The sequence below is a fragment of the Oncorhynchus keta genome, chromosome 35, assembly GCF_023373465.1.
Source record: "Oncorhynchus keta strain PuntledgeMale-10-30-2019 chromosome 35, Oket_V2, whole genome shotgun sequence".
Taxonomy (NCBI): Eukaryota; Metazoa; Chordata; class Actinopteri; order Salmoniformes; family Salmonidae; genus Oncorhynchus; species Oncorhynchus keta.
The window spans coordinates 62,923,258-62,947,087 of NC_068455.1; the positions used below are offsets into that span (position 1 = coordinate 62,923,258).

The 23,830-nt window shown below is 43.7% G+C and overlaps 1 protein-coding gene across 1 annotated transcript in view; it reads right to left on the bottom strand.

Moving 5' to 3' along the window:
• Nucleotides 1–19,013, bottom strand: part of LOC118369153 (netrin-1-like) — a 23,718-nt gene extending 4,705 nt beyond the window's left edge. The window contains exons 1-4 of the mRNA XM_052497241.1: nucleotides 18,567–19,013; nucleotides 6,237–7,699; nucleotides 5,915–6,103; nucleotides 3,054–3,203 (exon numbers count right to left, since the gene is read on the bottom strand). Coding sequence (XP_052353201.1) covers nucleotides 3,054–3,203; nucleotides 5,915–6,103; nucleotides 6,237–7,689 — 1,792 coding nt within the window. The 5' untranslated portion in view covers nucleotides 7,690–7,699; nucleotides 18,567–19,013. The remainder of the gene's footprint in view (nucleotides 1–3,053; nucleotides 3,204–5,914; nucleotides 6,104–6,236; nucleotides 7,700–18,566) is intronic.
• Between the last annotated feature and the right edge of the window lie 4,817 nt (nucleotides 19,014–23,830).

Consider the following 23,830-nt stretch of genomic DNA (forward strand, 5'->3'; position numbering starts at 1 on the left):
GTTAGCAACTGCCCGTACACCACCCCTGGAAAACTAGCTGGCGAATTTGAGTGATTTCAGATTAGATGTCAGTAGCCCTTTCCTGCAGTCAAATGACCAAATCGCCCTCTAGTGGTAAATGTTATTGATGTTTTTCATAATTTCATCGTTAATAAACAATAAGTTCATAGACTTATGATCTATAATAGTGTGAGTCAGAGTACAAAACGGTTGTTTAATTGAATATATCCACTTAACAGTCACAGGTATTCAGTACAGAATGAATGGCCATGGCCCTAATAAAATAATAAAATACCTAAGACTGATTAGACTGTACCAGAGTAAATGCCCCTCTGCAAGGCCCCCTTAGCCTTGTACATTTGCCCAATTGTAAGCTAATATTGTCTGTATCCTTTTCTCAGAATTCCCTAGAAATTAGCATTTAAAACCTGTTTTTAAAAATCGAGGGGACCTCGAGCTGTTGCGGTGACCATATTACTGTTTAGTCACGGTAATTAGGCTTCTCCAAGCTCTGATGCTGCTGATGGTCATTAGTAGCCTACCAAAATGCTTGTTACTCAGCACTCTATTATCCCTCTAATCACTCTGACATCAATGCAAATGCAATTGAAAATCGAATAAAACACATCATGAGAGACCATGAGCTCATGTTGCGCAACATTTTTATAGGATATGCAATTGCGAGAGAAAACAGGGTTTTGATGGCCTCTATTAAAAAGAGGAGGATCCTATCAGTTTTCCATAGGCTGGGCCTACTGTATTTATTTCTCAACTTTCCTAATATTAAGCACATTTCTTATCTTTACAACAGGAGTATAGCCTACCTGGCTGGCATGAAAATGAACCACGGGGAAAAGCGTCCACCATTCGCTATTTAAGTGCATACATTTATTTTTTTTGAGCCAGGTGCATGATAATGGTCCATTTAAAATTCCAAATAAATTTCACACATATATTATTGAGTATATGTAAAGACAAGATTAAATCAAGAATAGTCTGATGGGTGACAATATTAGCCTATCACTTGTGAATGATTCCCAATATAAGGCAAGAAACAATGCCTTTTTTTGCTCCTTTTTCTAATCAGTCACACACCTCATGTAGCCTAGCCCATAGGCCTATATGTTTTGATAATGTTTGTATCACAACTAAAGTGGCCAAATAACTTTTAAAATGAAGCACATTAATTGGCTTTACAAGGGGTGTAGAGCCTAACTGGAATACATACGCAGCGCGTGAGTTTCAAGTTTGGGGAAGCTCATTTTCACCATAAAATGCACCTTTATAATCAAAGCATTACATTCATAATAACATTTGCGGTCACTTTTTATAATGGTGTTTTTCTGCTAATGGAACATTCACACAGCCTACTGCCGTGTACCATTGCTACGCTCTTAATGTGAAGAAATTGCCTAATAGTTTATTACATTTTAAGATAAAAGTTCGGATCTGTTGTGTCAGCCTCATTGCGTAAAAAGGTATTTTGATGCTAGTTTTTGTATTAATTTGGGATCTATTGCATCCCACAACTGTCCCAGAATATGTTTGGAATATTTATTTCTCGCACAGTATAGAATAGCTCAGCTTTTTTAATATGTGGAATAATAGATAGACATTGGTAATTGCTTTTTCTGTTTGTTAGGTAGGCCTACTCCTCTTGTTGTCTGACGAAAAGTAAATGTGGACAGTTCTTCCAATACCTTCAATATACACTTCGGAATTGGATAAGTACGCCCGCATTTGCATCCCGGAAGTGTCTGTCTTCACTTGTAGCCTGTGAGAAAGACCTGATCACGTGATGGAGAGCCATGTGAGTGAGAGGTGCTTCGGAGCATGCAGCACTCAGGGAGAAGGGAACAACGGCCACTGGCCGCAAAAGGAATATATATGCCCGGCCCATCACAAGGAGTCGCTAGAGCGCGATGAGCCAAGTAACGCTCCCCCAGTCAAACCCTCCCCTAACCCGGACAACGCTAGGCCAATTGTGTGCTGCCCTATGGGACTTCCGGTCACGGCCGGTAATGACACAGCCTGGGATCGAACCCAAGGCTGTAGTGACTCCGCAACACTGCAATGTAGTGCCTTAGACCGCTGTGCCACTTGGGAAGTCTGGCATGGATTTTTTTAAGGTGCATTACTGCCACACAAAGGGAATCCCACTGGGAAATTCATTCAAATTGTGAATGAGAGACTGATGAAGTGTGTACAGCCTGCACAATAAACAAAGCAGAGGTCATGCCTTTCAAGCAACTTTTTTCAAATCATCATTATAGTCACAACATGCAGCCTCACAATGTATTAAAAATAAAAACATATAGCCCAACATTTGTAGAGTTATTTAAGTTACATTAATAACTCTAAATTAAGCACATTGGAGTATCTATTTCTTTGTTAACCACTCAACACAGAATAGTACTCCCTCAAATTGTTTGGAGAAAATATCCTTTGTATTTTATTCAGCTTGTTCAATTGTATTTTTCATACTATAAAATAATATTAAATAATAGCATGGAATTTCAAACCAAATCTTGTTTTCTAAATGAACTAATGTAGCCCAGATCAGGACCTAACATAAGGACAACTCAGAGTATGCTATTCTGTTCTTCTGAAATAGACTACATTTTCTTCCTATCATGTTTCTTTAGAACTGTCTAAAATAAATCATTGATTTATTGGGAAGGTGGATTTTGGATTTATTAGACTAAAATGTAGATGTCCCAAAGGTCTGCATCAGTGGCTTGTGGTGGTTAACAGTGGTTATGTGCGGAAGCCAGGAGATACTAAATGTGTTTATGATCATTAACGGTCAATTACAGTGAGACCGACAGTTATTTGCTTGACTCAAGTGACAATAAAACTCTGTAGTTGGGCTTAGTTGGCCAGTCCACATAAACTGAGAAACATGTAATAACACGGGTACCATTTTGGTTCCAAAGCTCCAGGACAAATCACATTCTTTCAAAAATTCCCATGAGAATGTTATTGTCATTAGAAGTTTGGCTCCAACATGGAGGACAGTTTCCAGACAGAGTAGTTAGGTAAAGTAGACTTACGGACGCAGGGGCGGAGTGGGGAGTGCCCCTGTTTGTAACCAGGGGCGCAACGGTTGCATCTCAGTCCCATCACGCCATCCCGACACAGACACTGTCCCGATGTCTGGTTACACCAGAGACCCACAGCACCCATAGGGTGACACTGACACGCTGAGAGAGCAGGAGAAGATGGAGAGATGGGAGGAGAGAGATGGTTAATGTCACATAGTAAAGAACATTGTATTAATAACCTTTGATTGCTCCTAATAAAGCTTCTATGAATGTACAAGGGGAAAGAGAGAGAGAGAAGAAAAGGAGCGAGGGAGAGAGAGAAGACAAACACAGAGAGAGGGAACGATGGAGGGAAGACAGAATAAAGATGACAGAAAAAGGAATGGTAGATAGCAGTGAAAATAATGATACATGGACAAAGCAAACATGGAAATATGATGTAAAAGGATGAATGATAGAGCAGTTTAGAAGGAAGGAGGGAGAAAGGTAGAGTTGAGGTCATCGAAAGGGCACAGATAGAAAGAGGAAGGCATTCTCTAGTAAGTCTGTTTTTCCTCCAGTAATGTAGTTTAAACAAACCCTTACAGATACTTCAAACACCTTTAAGTAATTAGCTCTAAGGGCAGGTCACTAAGGCTCGGAAAAAGGTTGACTTGGCCGGAACATTGATCAAATAAACATGGTTCGTTTATCTATCATTGGTGATTAAATCACATAATATTATGACACATAAATAGCACTAATGTAACTTCCATAAGTTACAACTCTATGGCCTACAAATACACTGAGTGTACAAAACATTCAGAACACCTTCCCTCAGAACAGCCTCAATTTGTTGGGGCCTGTTGGCCCATGTTGACTACAATGCTTCCCACAGTTGTGTCAAGTTGGCTTGGTGTCCTTTGGCTGCTGGACCATTCTTGATGCACATGGGAAACTGCTGAGCGGGAAAAACCCAGCAGCGTTGCAGTTCTTGATACAAACCAGTGCGCCTGGCACCTACTACTACTCCCTGTTCAAAGGCAGTTAAATCTTTTGTCTTGTCCATTCACCCTCTGAATGGCAAACATATACAATCCATGTCCCAATTGTCTCAAGGCTTAAGAATCCTTCTTTAACCCGTCTCTTCCCCTTCATCTACACTGATTGAAGTGGATTTAACAAGTGAAATCAATAATGAATCATAGCTTTCACCTGTACATATGCTTTATCGTTTAGAAATGAAAGCACTTTATATAGTCCCCCCATTTGAAGATGTCATAAGTATTTACACAAAATTCACTTAAGAGTGTATTAAAGTATGTTTTGAAAAAAGTAACCGGATGGTGAATAATGATTGGAATAAGATAGGATTTTTCGTAACACTTCAAAATGAATCCTGATGATGCCATGGTTAAGAAAAACCGTGAATGAATCATGAATGAATGAATGATGAGTGAGAAAGTTACAGAGGCTACAACCAAACACGCTAACCTCTCACCATTACCAGTGGAGATTAGCATTTTTTGAGGTGGGGGGTGATCTTTGTCTCTCTGTAGCTTTCAAATGTTTTATCATTCACAATTCATCAATTCATTCATGATTATCTGTAATGATTATGCATTTTTTCTGTTTTGATCATCTGTGGATGCTACCTACATTAATGTAGACCAGTTCAGAAGTGTCTTCTTTTCTTACTACTAATAAAAGGGACCCCAAAAGAACACAAGACTTTATTCACCATTCAGTTCCTGTTGGGCAAAAGACAATCTGAAACAACCAAAACAAGCTGTGAATGAATCCAACACTTTTGTAAAGTCACACGCTTGATGTTGTCACTGTATGGAAGGAATATGGGACTAAATGTTACACTTTTGATACACTATAAGTGACATTTGTCCAAGTACTTTTGACATCTTCAAATGGGGGAACCAGAAACATAAAGTTCTTTCATTTCTAAACTGTAAAACTGACATGTATGAAAATACCCTCAAAGAAAAGAAAATGTCGCCAATATAAAACATTTGATCTCAAATCCAAAATGCTGGAGTATAGAGACACATTTGAAATGCTAGCTGCACTGTCCACAAACACACGGAGGGGAGTGTATTTATGGCCTGGATGCTAGTCTGTTGCTGCTCTCTTGCCAACTCCTTGTTACTCAAGTCAAATCTGACATGACAATTCCATAAGGAGTTAGCAAGAGCTGAAAGAGACTATATATACTTACATTAAAAATATATACACTAAAACAACAACAACAAAATATTTAAGAAATAAAAAGCTGAAAGGGACTGGCACCAAGGCTAAAATATCTCATTCTAATCTAGTTACATTTCTCCAATATTGCTATAACTGCAACCCCCTTGCACTTGCACGACACACACACTCAATCACACACACACGCACCTGCATGTGTCATGTGCATGACCTCACTCCATTAAACGTGGTTATATTAGGACTTCGGTCAACCGCCCCAAAAGCATGCCAGAGTGTCACAGTCACTTAGAACATGTGACCAGTCAAAGGTCAAATGTCAGGGTGGATTCCAGCCAGTGGTAACAACATGCACACTAAATCCAGTCGACGAGCATACAGAAATAACTGTCCTCTGTCACAATGTAACTACCTCATAAACACTGTGGAGGAGGCTGGAACCCAGACACATGTAGGCATACCTTGTAGACTAGCAGATGCACAAAGAGAAACAGATATCCTAACAGATGCAGATGCACACACACTTGGACACACACTGATCTCTGCATGGATAAGATACACAGCTGGTCTGTGCGACTTAATACAGGCACAACCGCTTTAATGTGCACGCACACGCACGCACACGCACACACATAAACACACACACACTCTCTCCCTCCGTCTCTCTGACTGACGTTGGCAGGTCTTGCGATGGGTGGGGGGCTTGCTGTGGTCTCGGGTGTATCCGTTCTGGCAGTACTGGCAGTGGCGCCCCGCTGTGTGATGCCGACACTTCAGACATACTCCCCCGCTGCGCCGGCCCGACTGCTGGAACACCTCCATGCTGAACCGACACTTAGAGGAGTGGCTGTTACACTCACACGCTGGAGGGAGGGAGGGAGGGAGGGAGTGAATTAATTTCAATAAAGCCAGTAAAGTTTACATCCATGATCCAATTTGCACACACATACATACACACACGCACACACAGACACAGTAGTGGGGAGTGTGACTCACAGACGCACGGTTGTGGCTGACTGGGCGTGGCTCGTTGCCAGGGCTTGTCGTAGTAGAAGTCCTCACAAACATCGCAGTCCGTCCCTGCTGTGTGGTGCTCACACACACACACCGCCCGGCCCGCATCATCACGACGACACCGAGAGGCATGTCCGTTACACTTACACCTGCCCCCCACCTGCAGGTCGGAGAGGGCCAGGGCGGGCCGGACAGGGGGGGTGGAGATCAATGGAGAGGGAGGAGCCAGCTCAAGATTCCGATTCGCTGTCACTTTCTGCTGGTTGTTCCTCCTCCTCCGAAGTTCCCGCCCCTTGTTGATTCTCCCCTGCTTGCTGTCGATCGTCCAACCACAGATGCTGCCTTCCTGACACGGACTCCAATGGTGGCCCCTCTCCCTCTCGCGGCCATGCCCTTTTCCGTTCCCGTTTCCTCTTTTGGAGATGTCTATTTCCATAGTGTCTCCTTCTGACTCCTTCCGGGTCACGTTGTGTCCATCCTCTCCCCGATCCCCCGACCCTTTGTTGTATCCTCCTCCGTTCCTCCTTCGTTTTTCTGTCTTTTTTTTCTCCTTCTCCACAAACCCCCATTTATTGTTGTCCCCATTCACCTTATTCACCTGTCCCACCACAGCCTCGTACTTTGACCCTGCCCTCCACCTCAGAACACCCCCACCTGCTCCCTCCCCCCTTTTCCCCTCCGAACTCCCCACCTTGGTCTGCTGGGACTGGGTCACCTCGTGGAACACTAACCGTATGTCCGTGGCCGTCACCCAGTCCTGCAGGGTGGGGCTGTAGTCAAAGTCAGGAGAGGAGGGTCTTCCATCTAGGGTGGAGAAGGCCAGCAACATGCCTCCCCGGTGCCTCTGCAGGGGCCGGGGGTCTGAGCACAGAGGCTCTGTCTCCTGGTGCCTGGTCTGGGCCACCGTCTGGGCCTGGAGCCCAAACTTCCCGGGGCAGTCGCTGGAGTAGTGCTGCATGGGCCTCCAGGTGCGCCCGTGGTCCATGGACTTGAGCACGGATAAGGAGACGGGGTCTGACGGCTCCCCCTGCTGGCAAAACTGCAGGCTGATGTAGGTGACCTCGAAGCGTCGGCCCAGGGGAAGGGTGAGGACCCAGTCCCCGCCGTCGAGGCCTCCGGGCTGGGCCGTCCAGCAGGTCAAGTTGTGGGGGTTGTGGAGGTCCGTGAGGGAGCTGACGTTAACAGCTTTCTGGTCGGGGGGTCCTCGGAGGGAGTGGGCGGTACTGACAGGGACACCGTGAGCGGCATTGATGAATTCCGACAGGCAGTGTCGCGGACGCCCATCCAAGTGGTAGCAGGGGTCATGGGGTGAGGTCCAGCTCAGAGGGGAGTGAGAGAGGGAAGGGGAAAGGAGGGAAGGAGGGAGGAAAATGAGGAGAAGTAGGAGAAAAGGGAGGGCCAAGGAGGGGAGAGGGGAGAAGGGCAGGAACATCATGTCATCGAGCCTGTGGGAGAAAATACAAAAATTAACGATTTTAGGGGATAAAGTGACGGGGCGAAATCATAAAAGGAAAATATATTGATGAATTTATATGACTTGTAGTTGGAGCCAAAGGGAGGGGCGGTCTGAGGTAGAGAGACCACCGGTGCCTTTATTGAAAACACACCAGCTCGCAGCACCACCATGAACATTTTAACATCCCTCATATCCCTCATATCCCTCATACAATCCAACCAAATCTACCTCCACCCTTAAACAGGCCTATTTCTCTACCCCAAAACAGCCTTTAAAAACCTATTATCTTGGCCCATGAAGAGCGGATGAGTGTAAGGATGAAAGCATATACCGAGTGGATGAGTGTATGGATGAGAGTGTATAGAAACCCAGCCCATAAGTCGTGCTTAAGTGTATGGATAAAAGTGTGTACAAAGTAAAGAGTGTATGCAGAGTGGATGAGTGGATGGATGAGAGCGTATAAAGAGTGGATGAATGTGTGGATGAGATGGATGAAAGCATACAGAAAACCAGCGGGTCTGTACAGGATGACAAAAAACAGCTGGGTCTGAAAACACAAGCTGGGCAGCATCCATCATCTTTATGTTCCTCCTTTTAAATCCTTCTCCTGTCGCTCTGCTCCACTCCACTCTACTCAACGCACATGGGCAGGAACCCGAGTTTTGGAGAGCCCAAAGTGTGGAGAGAAATGGAAGGAGAGAGAGAGAGAGAGAGGGTGTGAGAAAGAAAGACAAAGAGAGGGGAAGGAAGGAGAGATAGAGCTTAGTGTGGAAGATGGAGGGAAAGATTTATAGAAGAGAACGCGAGAAATGTGTGTTCAGCTTCAACCCCTGTACAGTCACTTCCTGTGAGAAGACAAACACAGACTTGTGCATGTCCTTAGTGTGATCAGATTCCCTTCCCTCCTAAAACGGCTGGTGATGTGTTAAATGTATTTGTCTGCCAAGAATTGATAGTGATACCAGAGAAGGTTACTTCATTTGTGCCTGCAGACATGGGTGAACAATGCGTCTACTTTCCCTGCCAACATGATCTACAACAAACTTTGCGGTTTTATAGACAGACAGATAGGCTGGGGGCAAGCAAACAAGACTCCTACCCAACACTTCACACCAAGCAATTTACAAAGACACAGATTGTTAGGATCCATCTCTTCTCCAGCCCCTCCTCTATTTCTCTGTAAATGTATCTCTGCTATGCAGTGGGTCTGTCTCGCTCTTTCCCTCCTCCCCTTTTACTCATTCCCTCTCTACTGGCATTGCATCATCTCTCTCATATATATATATATATATATATATTAGTGTCAAACGCTTGTTAGGACATCGTCAATCAAGACGCAATGATTGACGATGTCCTAACAAGCGTCTGACACTAACAGTGCCGTCAGTGGGGCTGTATAAACCAACCCCATAGGAGAGGATAGAGGATAGAAAAAATGGTTGGGAGCCACCCAGGGTTACAACGGAAGTTATTACTCAAGTTACCCCCCAAAACGTGTTATGATTCCCTGCGAGCCCCCCAACCAAAAACCAGACGTGGAGGTGGAGGATGAGGCTGGTCAGGTATATCGGGCGGCTATGTTTTGGGGTATCGTTATTGGAAACGCCATGACCGGCGGCTGAGGTGACGAGTGGTCCGACTGCAGCCCCTGTCCTGCTCTGACGCATTCCTGGGGTCCGGTGTGCACCCCTTGAGCATTCCACACGTGTTGCAACATGCTCCGTTGGGAACCCGAACAGCCCGCTAAAAACTGAGCCTCATTAATTGATCGACTGATTAATTAGGTCTCGGGTTTCATATTGGCGTCAGGGTGGAGGGTTTCGCTCGAGGGGAGAAAGGGGAGGCGAGATGGGGAGAGGGGATGTCTGGTACAGTATAATCAGGGGAAGAGATGGTATAAGGAGGTAAAGATGGTGGTGGGGTGGTGGGTTAGGGTAATTCAAGGAATGATTCTTAAAAAGGGGTTGTGGTGATGGGGGAATGTCTGAGAAATTCAGACAAGATGCTGTTGGTGGGTAGGGGCGTAAGGGGTTAAGGGGGGTTAGGATACAGAGGCGAGGGGATTGTTTGCTATTCCCCATGACGTTATTTGCACTCGTCTTTCTAGGTAACATTACCACTAATTAAGCATAGCCCCCATAACAAACAACATGATGGAGGGAAGCTTTTCAGAGAGGAGCACTCAGCACAGGGCTCTTTAAAGTGCGCCTCACCATTCTCTGTGCCCCCAGGCCAAATCCAGACCCTTACCCCCCTCATCCCCCTCCGCTCCGATACCAGATCGCCAGTCTGGCACCTGGAATGTAAACCAGCCACCAGATATTGTTTCAATGTTTTTTCTCAGTCACTTTCCATAAATTCACACACCCAGCATGTCGGAAGAACACAGTGGATGAGTGGCATTCCTCTTTAATAGAGCTTTAAAGACGAGAAGAAGACAGGAAAAACATTCATATCCCAAATATTGTACAACATAGAAGTAACTGACAAAATAAAGGAAACACCATCATAAAGTGTCTTAATGGGACGTTGGGGCACCACGGGCCAGAACAGCTTCAATGTATTTTGGCAGAGATTCTACAAGTGTCTGGAAGTGGAACTCTATTGGAAGGATGAGACACCATTCTTCCACAAAAAAATGCATAATTTGTTGTTTTGTTGATGGAAAACGTTGTCTTAAGCGCAGCTCCAGAATCTACAATAAGTGTTCAACTGAGTTGAGATTTGGTGACTAAGACGGCCATTGCATATGGTTTATACAGTTGAAGTCGGATGTTTACATACACCTTAGTCAAATACATTTCATCTCAGTTTTTCACAATTTCTGACATTTAATCCAACTAAAAATTCCCTGTCTTCGGTCAGTTAGGATCACCACTTTATTATAAGAATGTGAAATATCATAATATTAATAGAGAGAATGATTGATTTATTTCATCACATTTCCAGTGGTTCAGAAGTTTACATACTCTCAATTAGTATTTGGTAGCATTACCTTTAAATTGTTTAACTTGGGTCAAACATTTCGGGTAGCCTTTCACAAGCTTCCCACAATAAGTTGGGTGAATTTTGGCCCATTCCTCCTGACAGAGCTGGTACAACTGAGTCAGGTTTGTAGGCCTCCTTGCTCACACACGCCTTTTCAGTTCTGCCGACAAATTTTATATAGGATTGTTGTCAGGGCTTTGTGATGGCCACTCCAATACCTTGACTTTGTTGTCCTTAAGCATTTTGCCACCATTGTGGAAGTTTGCTTGGGGTCATTGTCCATTGGGAAGACCCATTTGCGACCAAGCTTTAACTTCCTGACTGATGTCTTGAGATGTTGCTTCATTATATCCACATAATTTCCCGTCCACATAATTCCCCTCCTCATGATGTCATCTATTTTGTGAAGTGCACCAGTCCCACTTGCAGCAAAGCATCCCCACAACATGATGCTGCCACCCCCTGTGCTTCATGGTTGGGATGGTGTTCTTCGGCTTGCAAGCCTCCCCCTTTTTCCTCCAAACATAACAATGGTCATTATGGCCAAACAGTTCTATTTTTATTTCATCAGACCAGAGGACACTTATCCAAAAAGTATGATCTTTGTCCCCATGTGCAGTTGTAAACCGTAGTCTGGCTTTTTTATGGCGGTTTTGGAGCAGTGGTTTCTTCCTTGCTGAGCGGCCTTTTAGGTTATGTCGATATAGAACTAGTTTTACTGTGGATACAGATACTTTTGTACCTGTTTCCTCCAGCATCTTCACAAGGCCCTTTGCTGTTGTTCTGGGATTGATATTAACTTTTCACACCAAAGTACGTTCATCTCTAGGAGACAGAATGCGTCTCCTTCCTGAGCGATATGACTGCTGCGTGGTCCCATGGTGCTTATACTTGCGTACTATTGTTTGTACAGATGAACGTGGTATCTTCAGGCGTTTGGAAATTGCTCCCAAGGATGAACCAGACTTGTGGAGGTCTACAATTTTTTGCTGAGGTCTTGGCTGATTTATTTTGATTTTCCCATGATGTCAAGCAAAAAGGCACTGAGTGTGAAGGTAGGCCTTGAAATAAATCCACAGGTACACCTCCTATTGACTCAAATGATGTCAATTAGCCTATTAGAAGCTTCTAAAGCAATGACATCACTTTCTGGAATTTTCCAAGCTGTTTAAAGGCACAGTCAACTTGGTGTATGTAAACTTCTGACCCACTGGAATTGTGATACAGTGAATTATAAGTTAAATAATCTGTCTGTAAACAATTGTTGGAAAAATGACTTGTGTCGTGCACAGTAGATGTCCTAACCGACTTGCCAAAACTATAGTTTGTTAACAAGAAATGTGTGGAGTGGTTGAAAAACTAGTTTTATTGACTCCAACCTAAGTGTATTGGTAAACTTCCGACTTCAACTGTATTGTTTTCATGGTCATGACACTATTCAGTGACCACTATTGTCCTGTGGATGGGGTCATTTTCATTCTATGGCGGCATAGCCATGGTAGTCAAAATAATGGCCTGCCCAGCACTTTTATACATGACCCTAAGCACGATGGGATGTTAATTGCTTAATTAACTCAGGAACCACACCTACGTTGAATCCCCTCCTTTCAATATAGTTTGTATCCCTCATTTAATCAAGTGTTGCCATTATTTTGGCAATCAATAGGCATTTCCATTACAATAACTTATCATGGAGAATCACATAATTAACGGTTTTCCAGAGTAAATATGAACCGATCACTGACATTGAATACTATTTCACGCTTACATCATATAGTGTATATACTAAAGTATCAAAACGATTTGTCAGCAAGGCTTTTGATGATGTAACGTTACAAAAACCTTACATAAGCGAATAGTGTTTAAGTAAGGTCAATGATGTCTCTGGAGGGAGGCAGTATGCGTGGTCTTTAAAAGCAGGGGCGGGCAGTGTGCTCAGCTGGCGAAGGCCTGGGGAAATACTTAACGACAACCTGGGCCATGTTTACAGCATAGTCTAACATGGTGGGAGTTAGCTAACAGGAGAGTCTTCTGCTCATGTTCTCACAGTAAGCCTCCAGTAGAAATCTGCTCTAAGACACTTTGTATAATCGTTCGTTCCTTCATACTTATGAGTTCAATGAGTTGTCATAGGGTCAAAGGTGTGAGGAGTTTCAAAGTAGCGCTTTGGGTTCAAACAGTCTCCTCTGTAAAATCCTGTCACTTCCACCAATTGTTTAAAATACTTTGCTACTGTATGTTCTGTCAACGTGTGGGGAGGTTGTGCTTTGAGGGTTCGGATAATAAGAAGATATACTAGGGGTACTAAGGGAGAGATGAGATAGGATACCAGGCTGTCAGAGAGGCTTATGAGCGTGGTAATGGGGGTGAAAGAATTGGGTTAAGACACAGAGAGCATAAGGGCACTGAGAGAGGGATATCATTATATGGGTGTAAGAGGGTGGGTTAGAAACGTGTAAGAAGGTGATAAAAGTAGGGAAGAAGTGGAGGATACGAGAGTAAGACGTTGACATATTAAAGGGAATACGGGGCCAGGGGGATAGGAGGGGGATTTGGAGAGGGCTAAGTGGTGTACTGTGGGTGAAGGAAGAAGGGCTAATAAATTGAGAATATGATGTCATTAAGAGGGGACATGGGCAGTTGTGGGCAAGGAAGATGATGCCTTCTGCTATCTGTCAGCTCCCCTTGCCTCCGTTCCACTCTGCAGTCTAAATCTGTGTCTTTTGGAGCTGTGTATCTGGAGCAAATGAGCTGGATTTGGCCTGTCTCACACACTTTAACATTCCTTGTCATGGGCAGCAGTGTAGAGCACTACCCAGCTATTCCGCAGCCCAGCCACAGCCTCAGCACGACCATTGAATACAACATGCAAGATGGAGGCAGATGAGACAGTGTGCTTTGTAAACAGTAGGCTTTGTTAATTCGTTATTGTGCAATATTTGATATGGTTGTCTGATGCACTTATATTAAACTGGCTAAATAGCTACGGGTAAAGGATGTGGCTTATTAAAATACCAAAAGGAGTGAGGAAATGAGAAGAACAGGCTAAGAAGTGATAGAAATCATGTTCAAACAACTCTGGTCCACAGTGGATGACTTCTTTCCAGAACATACAGTGGGGCAAAAAAGTATTTAGTCAGCCACCAATTGTGCAAGTTCTCCCACTTAAAAAGACGAGAGAGGCCTGTAATTTTCATCATAGGTACACTTCAACTATAACAGACAACATTAGAAAAAAAATCCAGAAAATCACATTGTAGGATTTTTTATGAATTTATTTGCAAATTATGGGGGAAAATAAGTATTTGGTCACCTACAAACAAGCAAGATGTCTGGCTCTCACAGACCTGTAACTTCTTCTTTAAGAGGCTCCTCTGTCCTCCACTCATTACCTGTATTAATGGCACCTGTTTGAACTTGTTATCAGTATAAAAGACACCTGTCCACAACCTCAAACAGTCACACTCCAAACTCCACTATGGCCAAGACCAAAGAGCTGTCAAAGGACACCAGAAACAAAATTGTAGACCTGCACCAGGCTGGGAAGACTAAATCTGCAATAGGTAAGCAGCTTGGTTTGAAGAAATCAACTGTGGGAGCAATTATTAGGAAATGGAAGACATACAAGACCACTGATAATCTCCCTCGATCTGGGGCTCCACGCAAGATCTCACCCCGTGGGGTCAAAATGATCACAAGAACGGTGAGCAAAAATTCCAGAACCACACGGGGGGACCTAGTGAATACCTGCAGAGAGCTGGGACCAAAGTAACAAAGCCTACCATCAGTAACACACTACGCCGCCAGGGACTCAAATCCTGCAGTGCCAGACGTGTCCCCCTGTTTAAGCCAGTACATGTCAAGGCCCATGTCAAGTTTGCTAGAGAGCATTTGGATGATCCAGAAGAAGATTGGGAGAATGTCATATGGTCAGATGAAACCAAAATATAACTTTTTGGTAAAAACTCAACTCGTCGTGTTTGGAGGACAAAGAATGCTGAGTTGCATCCAAAGAACACCATACCTACAATGAAGCATGGGGGTGGAAACATCATGCTTTGGGGCTGTTTTTATGCAAAGGGACCAGGACGACTGATCCGTGTAAAGGAAAGAATGAATGGGGCCATGTATCGTGAGATTTTGAGTGAAAACCTCCTTCCATCAGCAAGGGCATTGAAGATGAAATGTGGCTGGGTCTTTCAGCATGACAATGATCCCAAACACACCGCCCGGGCAACGAAGGAGTGGCTTCGTATGAATCATTTCAAGGTCCTGGAGTGGCCTAGCCAGTTTCCAGATCTCAACCCCATAGAAAATACTTGGAGGGAGTTGAAAGTCTGTGTTGCCCAGCAACAGCCCCAAAACATCACTGCTCTAGAGGAGATCTGCATGGAGGAATGAGCCAAAATACAAGCAACAGTGTGTGAAAACCTTGTGAAGATTTACAGAAAACGTTTGGCCTCTGTCATTACCAACAAAGGGTATATAACAAAGTATTGAGATTTACTTTTGTTATTGACCAAATACTTATTTTCCAACATAATTTGCAAATAAATTCATTAAAAATCCTACAATGTGATTTTCTGGATTTTTTTTCTCATTTTGTCTGTCATAGTTGAAGTGTACCTATGATGAAAATTACAGGCTTCTCATCTTTTTAAGTGGGAGAACTTGCACAAGTGGTGGCTGACGAAATACTTTTTTGCACCACTGTATAACAATATGCACCCTGGGCTAAAGCCTGTACGATACATTAATGAGCTCTAAATACACACTGATAAACTACACGAACCTACCACTCTTCCACTGTGGAACTGAACCGGACACCTGCTTGGGCATGTTATCGCGATCACATCTGACTAGTAACACCTTTGTTAATTTCCAATTGTCCTTAGCCCGTCTGAAACATAACGCAGCATAGAGACAAGGAGAAGAGAAATGCGATGTATTCTCCCTGTATTCCCAAACAGCATTCCTGTCCGCTCCAACACAGGGTGTTATTCCACACGGAGCAGATTCCAGCAGCACTGTTTTAGGTGTAATAATCTAATTTTAGTGGGGCGGTGAGGAGGTGCAACTGACAGCACGCACAAAATGGATTATCGCCGCTGCTGCACGTATCTTTAGCAGGCCCTGTCCCTCAGGTTCGCACCTCCAACGCGCAGCCAAACGGCCGCCTGCTATGGGCGCCCCTCGGCCTGAAGTCCAGAAAGGAAAAGGGACGACACGAAGATGATTTATAAAGGGAAAAGCTTTTTCAAACAGGCCAAACAACTCAGCTTGGACATATTACAGGGATCGAATAAGAGAACGTATGCCCTAAAGCACATGTCAAACTCATTCCACGGAGGGCCGAGTGAATGTCTGAGTTCTCTCCTCCCTTGTACTTGATTGATTAAGTAAGGTCACTAATTAGGAACTCCCCTCATCTGGTTTTCAAGGTCTTAATTGGAACTAAAAACCCCAAAACAGCAGACACTAAGCCCTCCATGGAATGAGCTTGATATCCCTGCCCTAAATCAGAGGTGTCAAACTAATTTACATTTACATTTAAGTCATTTAGCAGACGCTCTTATCCAGAGCGACTTACAAATTCTACAGAGGGTCGAGTGCGGGTTTTTTGTTTTTTCATGTAAATGTATACATAGACAACCAGGTGAGGGGAGTTCCTTACTAATTAGTGACCTTAATTCATCAGTCAAGTACACGGGTGGAGCGAAAACCCACAGACACTCGGCCCTCTGTGGAATGAGTTTGACATATGTGCCCTAAAGGAAGCGAGGCTATTTCGCTCAATTTTGCTCTGGTTCTCGTCCCACGCTAGTTTATAACCTATCACACAAGTCGACAACGCGCTAAGCAAATCCATGGAGGTTTCGCCTCAATGTCGATATTGAAAAACAGATGGACATGAAATCATGGTTCGTGATTTAATCTTCAAGTTAATGCCAAAAATAACCTCGGGCGAAATGAAAATGAAAGTGAAGCCCATTTTACTAAGTGGAAGACGTGTCATTGTGGTATGCACAATTAATTGCAGGCCACAGAGAAACGACAATAAGAATCCTCGAAAAGTATATTTTGACTTAGATTTAGAACATGCCTATTAAATCCCATTTAAAGCATGCAGAAGAAGAATTAGGCCTACAAAATCCCGTTTGATATAAATTCAATTGACAGAAGATTAGGACAAGATAATAGATGAACATATTGTAGAATATTTGTGTTCTGTTAATTAAATCCCCCTCGAAACATTTTTCAAGGCGACAGAGGCGAAGGTGAAATCTCTACAGATACATGCAGCGTATGGGCCTGTGTTGACCTTGGAACTCGTTAAACGAAACATGTTGGAGACAATTCGATAGAAAATAATATGCGTTTGGAATTTGAATTACCAGGCAAAAAGCTACATTACCGTTTTTCTCATTAGAAAATAGAACTTAATAGCCTTTTTTGACCAATAAATCACGAATTGTTAAGCCTATTATTACTAGTATAATTATTGTTATTGTTATTATTATATCAATAAATTGAATGATAATTGAATAATAAACCTAGTCAATAGAGATTATTTAAGGAAAATGATTTAAGGAAAAAGAGCAATAGCCTACTGTTGGCTATATAAATGTTCCCCAATCTTAATTCAATATATTGAAAGCCGAGTTTTACTCTGGGGTGCATCCGGTTTAGAAAAATGGATGTAATAAATGAAACACCCTTTGAAGAAAAATAGTTGGATTGGTTCATTTAACACAAATGTCTATCAAATGTAGTACGATTGTTTTCGTCCAGGGTCACTTGCTGCGCGCCGCCAAATTGTCTATAATTGCACATTCCAGTAATTATGCTCAATTTGCTTCATCTTGCAGAGACAGAACCTGATGTAAGGCTATATTGTATTCTAAACAGTTAAGTGTTATTATCTTTCTGATCACACACTTAATCCCAATTTTCGTTATTTTCTCGAAATAAGTTTAAGCTATTTATCATGGCTGTTGTCCCTGTAGAAACACATATGCCCAATGGCATATCGCTGTTTTCAAGAGGGAAATACGATAGGCCCTAGTCATATAATAATAATGATTAGTCTATTATTATTGTTATTATTATTATAATTATAATTCAATTGAATTTAAACCTAAATAAAGGGGAGCCCGAAACAGAATAACAGTTCTGACTGACAATAACCTTCATTTATTTATGATGATGAACGTATTAATACATTTGCAAACATCCACTTCCTGATTTATACTGTTATGGCTTATCAGCTAGTATCAGCTAGTCCTAAAAATATTGAGACATCTCTTGAAATGACTCTCAATCCAATACTTCCAAAATCTTAGTTTTGACAATGAAACTCTCCCAACTAACTCAACAGGCTTTTTAGATTTCAAATATTTAATTAACATAATCACACAATAATAATTATTACCTTAGGTTAGGACATTAAGATATTAAATAAACCCTAGTCTACCGTCATTAAACAATAATCAAATGAAAATGGTCTCAGGCTAAATTATTTCATTTATTTAGCAATAATAATATATTATGCTCAGATATGCCTATATTCGCATGAAGACAACAGGTTTATATCAAATCAATCTTCAATAAAATAAAGTGTAAATCATAATTTGGATACATAAAGCCTGCGATGGGTTATAACCTACCCATGGAGAGTAAGTGACTGCGTATACAGTACTTATAGCGCGAACTTTGACACTCTCACCGGGTCCAAATGATCAACTTGTCAATGCCTAGTCCTTCCATTCTAAATTTAAAACAGGTCTACGAACCTCCGTGAGAAAGAAGCCACAGCGAATAAAGAAATATAGGCTACGCATAAAAATGTCTAATATGAGAACACTCACCATGTGCGTCTCAATGTTTGATCTCCCTTCGCTCGTGACGGCTCATGCGGTCTTAATCAATATAGGGGCGCAACAAGTGGACAGTTATTCGGCCGCCTTGTGCTGTGCTTATGGAGTGGGGATCCAACTCGCTGCAGCCCGCCTCAGTAAGGGGGCGTCCTGTCCTGACGTCAAGACCCCGCTGCTTCTCTCAACTCCAACTCACATCTGCACAGTGCCCTACTACAGTGCAGGGCGAGTCAGTCTGGCGGACAATTTGCAGATAGATAATTAAGACAAAGTGGGCCCAATTACATAGAAGTTCATCATTGCTTTTGTAGACTTCAATCTCCTGTCGCAATATTTGTTCTCGTTTTCCAAACGTCAAATGGAAAAAAAGTTGTTGAACCACATAGTCTAGAAGGGGATAGCTCTCACGTGCCGTATAGTGAGTAAGCACTAACGTAGCAGATGAACTAAAGCAGACACAGATGGAAAGCAGGAAATAAAAGAAAGAGAATGGATAGATGATGGGGGATGGAGGGAGAAGCGAGTGACTGAGAGAGGAGGAGGAAACTTTCCCAGAGAAACCCCATAAAACTGATTGATGACTTCTCTTGAGGAATGTTTCCCCAGGTGTGTGTGTGTGTGTGTATGTATGTGTTCAAGTAGTTACTCGGAGTAATTTAGAAATGCTATCCTTGGAGGGGTGACAAGAGCAATCAAAAACATTGAGGGGAGAAATGGTACAATTGTGCATCACCATTACATTTTGGCAGAGTTTACATACTGTAACCTACCACACTATACAGTTTTGAGACACACTATACAGTTTTGAGACACACTATACAGTTTTGAGCTCCCAGTTAAGTTGAGGAGGAACATTGCTTCTATTTGACGGCTGGGTTAATAAAGCAATGCAAGTCCATGGGAGAGAAGCTGTAAAGACAAAGAAGGTATAACGCAATAAAGATAATTTAAAAAAGTAAATCTGTATTAGGTGTGTGTGTCATACTGTCAGAGGGTAGAATAGCAGGTGTCCTGCCAAAATCTGCACCCTGCAGCAAGACGTAGATTGATGTAACTAATAAAACGGCAGGCTAAACAAGACGAGGCAGTGATATTTGCCAGACTTTCCCCTCATCATAAGAGTAAACATGATGATCGTTCTTGACAGAATCAGAACAGATTTCACAATAAATGTATCTCCATTTCCAGGGGTTTGCTGCCTGTGAAAACTTCACATTTAAAGTGTTTTGACATCATACCACAAACACTGATACTAGTCATACACAAGCTTCAAGAGCCCAACTGTGGACAGAGTCATTTTTATTCAAGGCCTTTGTCTGCAGGTGATTCTCCTTTAATGGTTTCCTGAACCTTCATGTTGTGGCCAGCTTGCCAGTAGATGACACAAGTATACCTGCAGATACTGACTGTCCCGTGATGCCACAGCAGAGAGAACCAGGAACCTGGGAGGAAGAGCACAACCCTGGCATTGGAGAGTATTGGAGAGTTACAGTACAGTGTATGCAGGCTTTTGTTACAGTCCAGCAGTATTTGAATCATGTATTTGAATTCTAGAACAAAAACGTGCATGAACTGTAGCTCTCTAAGACCAGGGATAAGAGACTGCTGCTCGGCCCCTTATGTTATTTTCTATTGAAGAACTAGAGAACAATGTAATGCTAGAAGCCACCCACTCGGTCTGTGACAGTTCCGTTCACATGTGTTGGAAGCAGACGGGGAGCAGATTGATGTGCCACAATGGATGAAGACCTGCAGAAAAAAAGTCAAACATTACCAAAGACTTATTCAGCAGAGTGTAACATTAAAACAACGTGTAGATATAGATGAAGGCCGTACTGTCTGTACTGTCATGTAAAACATGGAAACGTGTCAATTCGGGACCACCATTTACCTCATGCAGCACGACATACTGTATCTCCTTCATATAGAGTCAATCAGGCTGTTGATTGTGGCCTGTGCAATGTTGTACCACTCCTCTTCAATGGCTGTGCGAAGTTGCTGGATATTGTCGGGAACTGGAACACACTGTTGTACACGTCAATCCGGAGCATGGAAGAACTGGGACATTTTCAGCTTCCAGGAACTGGGTACAGATCCTTGTGATATGGGGCCGTGCATATCATGCTGAAACATGAGTTGATGGCGGCAGATGAATGGCACAATGGGCTTCAGGATCTCATCAGTGTATCTCTGTGCATTCAATTTGTATTTGATAAAATGCAATTGTGTTCATTGTCCGTAGGTTATGGCTACCCATACCATGATCCCACCGCCACCATGGGGCACTCTGTTCACAACGTTGACATCAGTAAACTGCTCGCCAACATGACTCCATACACGCTGTCTGCCATCTTCCCGGTACAGTTGAAACTGGGTTTCGTCCGTGCCAGTGGCCATCGAAGGTGAGCATTTACCCATTGAAGTCATTTACGACGCCAAACTGCAGTCAGGTCAAGACCCTGGTGAGGACTACGAGCATGCAGATGAGCTTCCCTGAGACAGTTTTTGACAGTTTGGGTAGAAATTCTTCAGTTGCGCAAACTCACAGTTTCATCAGCTGTCCAGGTGGCTTGTCTCAGTTGATCCCACAAATGAAGAAGCCGGATGTGGAGGTCCTGGGCTGGCGTAATTGAACGTGGTCTGCGGGAGGCCGGTTGGATGTACTGCCAAATTCTCTAAAACAATGTTGGAGGCAGTTTATGGTAGAGAAATTAATCCTCAATTTTCTGGCAACAACTCCGGTACACATTCCTGCAGTCAGTATGCCATTTGCACCCTCAAAACTTGAGACATATGTGGCCTTTTATTGTCCCCAGCACAAGGTGCACCTGTGTAACGAGCATGCTATTTCCGGCACCGACAGAGATGGCCGCCTCGCTTCGCGTTCCTAGGAAACTATGCAGTTTTTTGTTTTTTTTACGTGTTATTTCTTACATTGGTACCCCAGGTCATCTTAGGTTTCATTACATACAGTCGAGAAGAACTACTGAACATAAGAGCAGCGTCAACTCACCATCAGTACGACCAAGAATATGACTTTCGCGAAGCGGACCCTGTGTTCTGCCTTTCACCCAGGACAACGGAATGGATCCCAGCCGGCGACCCCAAAAAACGACATTGAAAAAGGGGAAAACGAAGCGGTCTTCTGATCAGACTCCGGAGACGGGCACATCATGCACCACTCCCTAGCATTCTCCTCGCCAATGTCCAGTCTCTTGACAACAAGGTTGATGAAATCCGAGCAAGGGTAGCATTCCAGAGGGACATCAGAGACTGTAACGTTCTTTGCTTCACGGAAACATGGCTCACTGGAGAGACACTATCGGAGACGGTGCAGCCAGCTGGTTTCTCCACGCATCGCGCCGACAGAAACAAACATCTTTCTGGTAAGAAGAGGGGCGGGGGCGTATGCTTTATGGTTAACGTGACGTGGTGTGGCCAAAACAACATACAGGAACTCAAGTCTTTCTGTTCACCTGATTTAGAATTCCTCACAATCAAATGTAGACCGCATTATCTACCAAGGGAATTCTCTTCGATTATAATCACAGCTGTATATATTCCCCCTAAGCAGACACATCGATGGCTCTGAACAAACTTTATTTGACTCTTTGCAAACTGGAATCCATATATCCGGAGGCTGCATTCATTGTAGCTAAGGATTTTAACAAGGCTAATCTGAAAACAAGACTCCCTAAATTGTATCAGCATATCGATTGCGCAACCAGGGCGGGAAAAACCTTGGATCATTGCTATTCCAACTTCTGCGACGCATATAAGGCCCTGCCCCGCCCTCCTTTCGGAAAAGCTGACCACGACTCCATTTTGTTGATCCCTGCCTACAGACAGAAACTAAAACAAGAAGTTCCCGTGCTGAGGTCTGTTCAACGCTGGTCCGACCAATCTGATTCCACACTCCAAGACTGCTTCCATCCCGTGGACTGGGATATGTTTCGTATTGCGTCAGACAACAACATTGACAAATACGCTGACTCGGTGAGCGAGTTCATTAGAACGTGTGTTGAAGATGTCGTTCCCATAGCAACAATTAAAACATTCCCAAACCAGAAACCGTGGATTGATGGCAGCATTTGCGTGAAACTGAAAGCCCGAACCACTGCTTTTAATCAGGGCAAGGTGACCGGAAACATGACCGAATACAAACAGTGTAACTATTCCCTCCGCAAGGCAATCAAACAAGCTAAGCGTCAGTATAGAGACAAAGTAGAATCTCAATTCAACGGCTCAGACACAAGAGGTATGTGGCAGGGTCTACAGTCAATCACGGATTACAAGAAGAAAACCAGCCCAGTCACGGACCAGGATGTCTTGCTCCCAGGCAGACTAAATAACTTTTTTGCCCGCTTTGAGGACAATACAGTGCCACTGACACGGCCCGCAACTAAAACATGCAGACTCTCCTTCACTGCAGCCGACATGAGGAAAACATTTAAACGTGTCAACCCTCGCAAGGCTGCAGGCCCAGACGGCATCCCCAGCCGCGCCCTCAGAGCATGCGCAGACCAGCTGGCTGGTGTGTTTACGGACATATTCAATCAATCCCTATCCCAGTCTGTTGTTCCCACATGCTTCAAGAGGGCCACCATTGTTCCTGTTCCAAAGAAAGCTAAGGTAACTGAGCTAAACGACTACCGCCCCGTAGCACTCACTTCCGTCATCATGAAGTGCTTTGAGAGACTAGTCAAGGACCATATCACCTCCACCCTACATGACACCCTAGACCCACTCCAATTTGCTTACCGCCCAAATAGGTCCACAGACGATGCAATCTCACACTGCACACTGCCCTAACCCATCTGGACAAGAGGAATACCTATGTGAGAATGCTGTTCATCGACTACAGCTCGGCACTTAACACCATAGTGCCCTCCAAGCTCGTCATCAAGCTCGAGACCCTGGGTCTCGACCCCGCCCTGTGCAACTGGGTACTGGACTTCCTGACGGGCCGCCCCCAGGTGGTGAGGGTAGGCAACAACATTTCCACCCCGCTGATCCTCAACACTGGGGCCCCACAAGGGTGCGTTCTGAGCCCTCTCCTGTACTCCCTGTTCACCCACGACTGCGTGGCCACGCACGCTCCAACTCAATCATCAAGTTTGCGGATGACACAACAGTGGTAGGCTTGATTACCAACAACGACGAGACGGCCTACAGGGAGGAGGTGAGGGCCCTCGGAGTGTGGTGTCAGGAAAATAACCTCACACTCAACGTCAACAAAACTAAGGAGATGATTG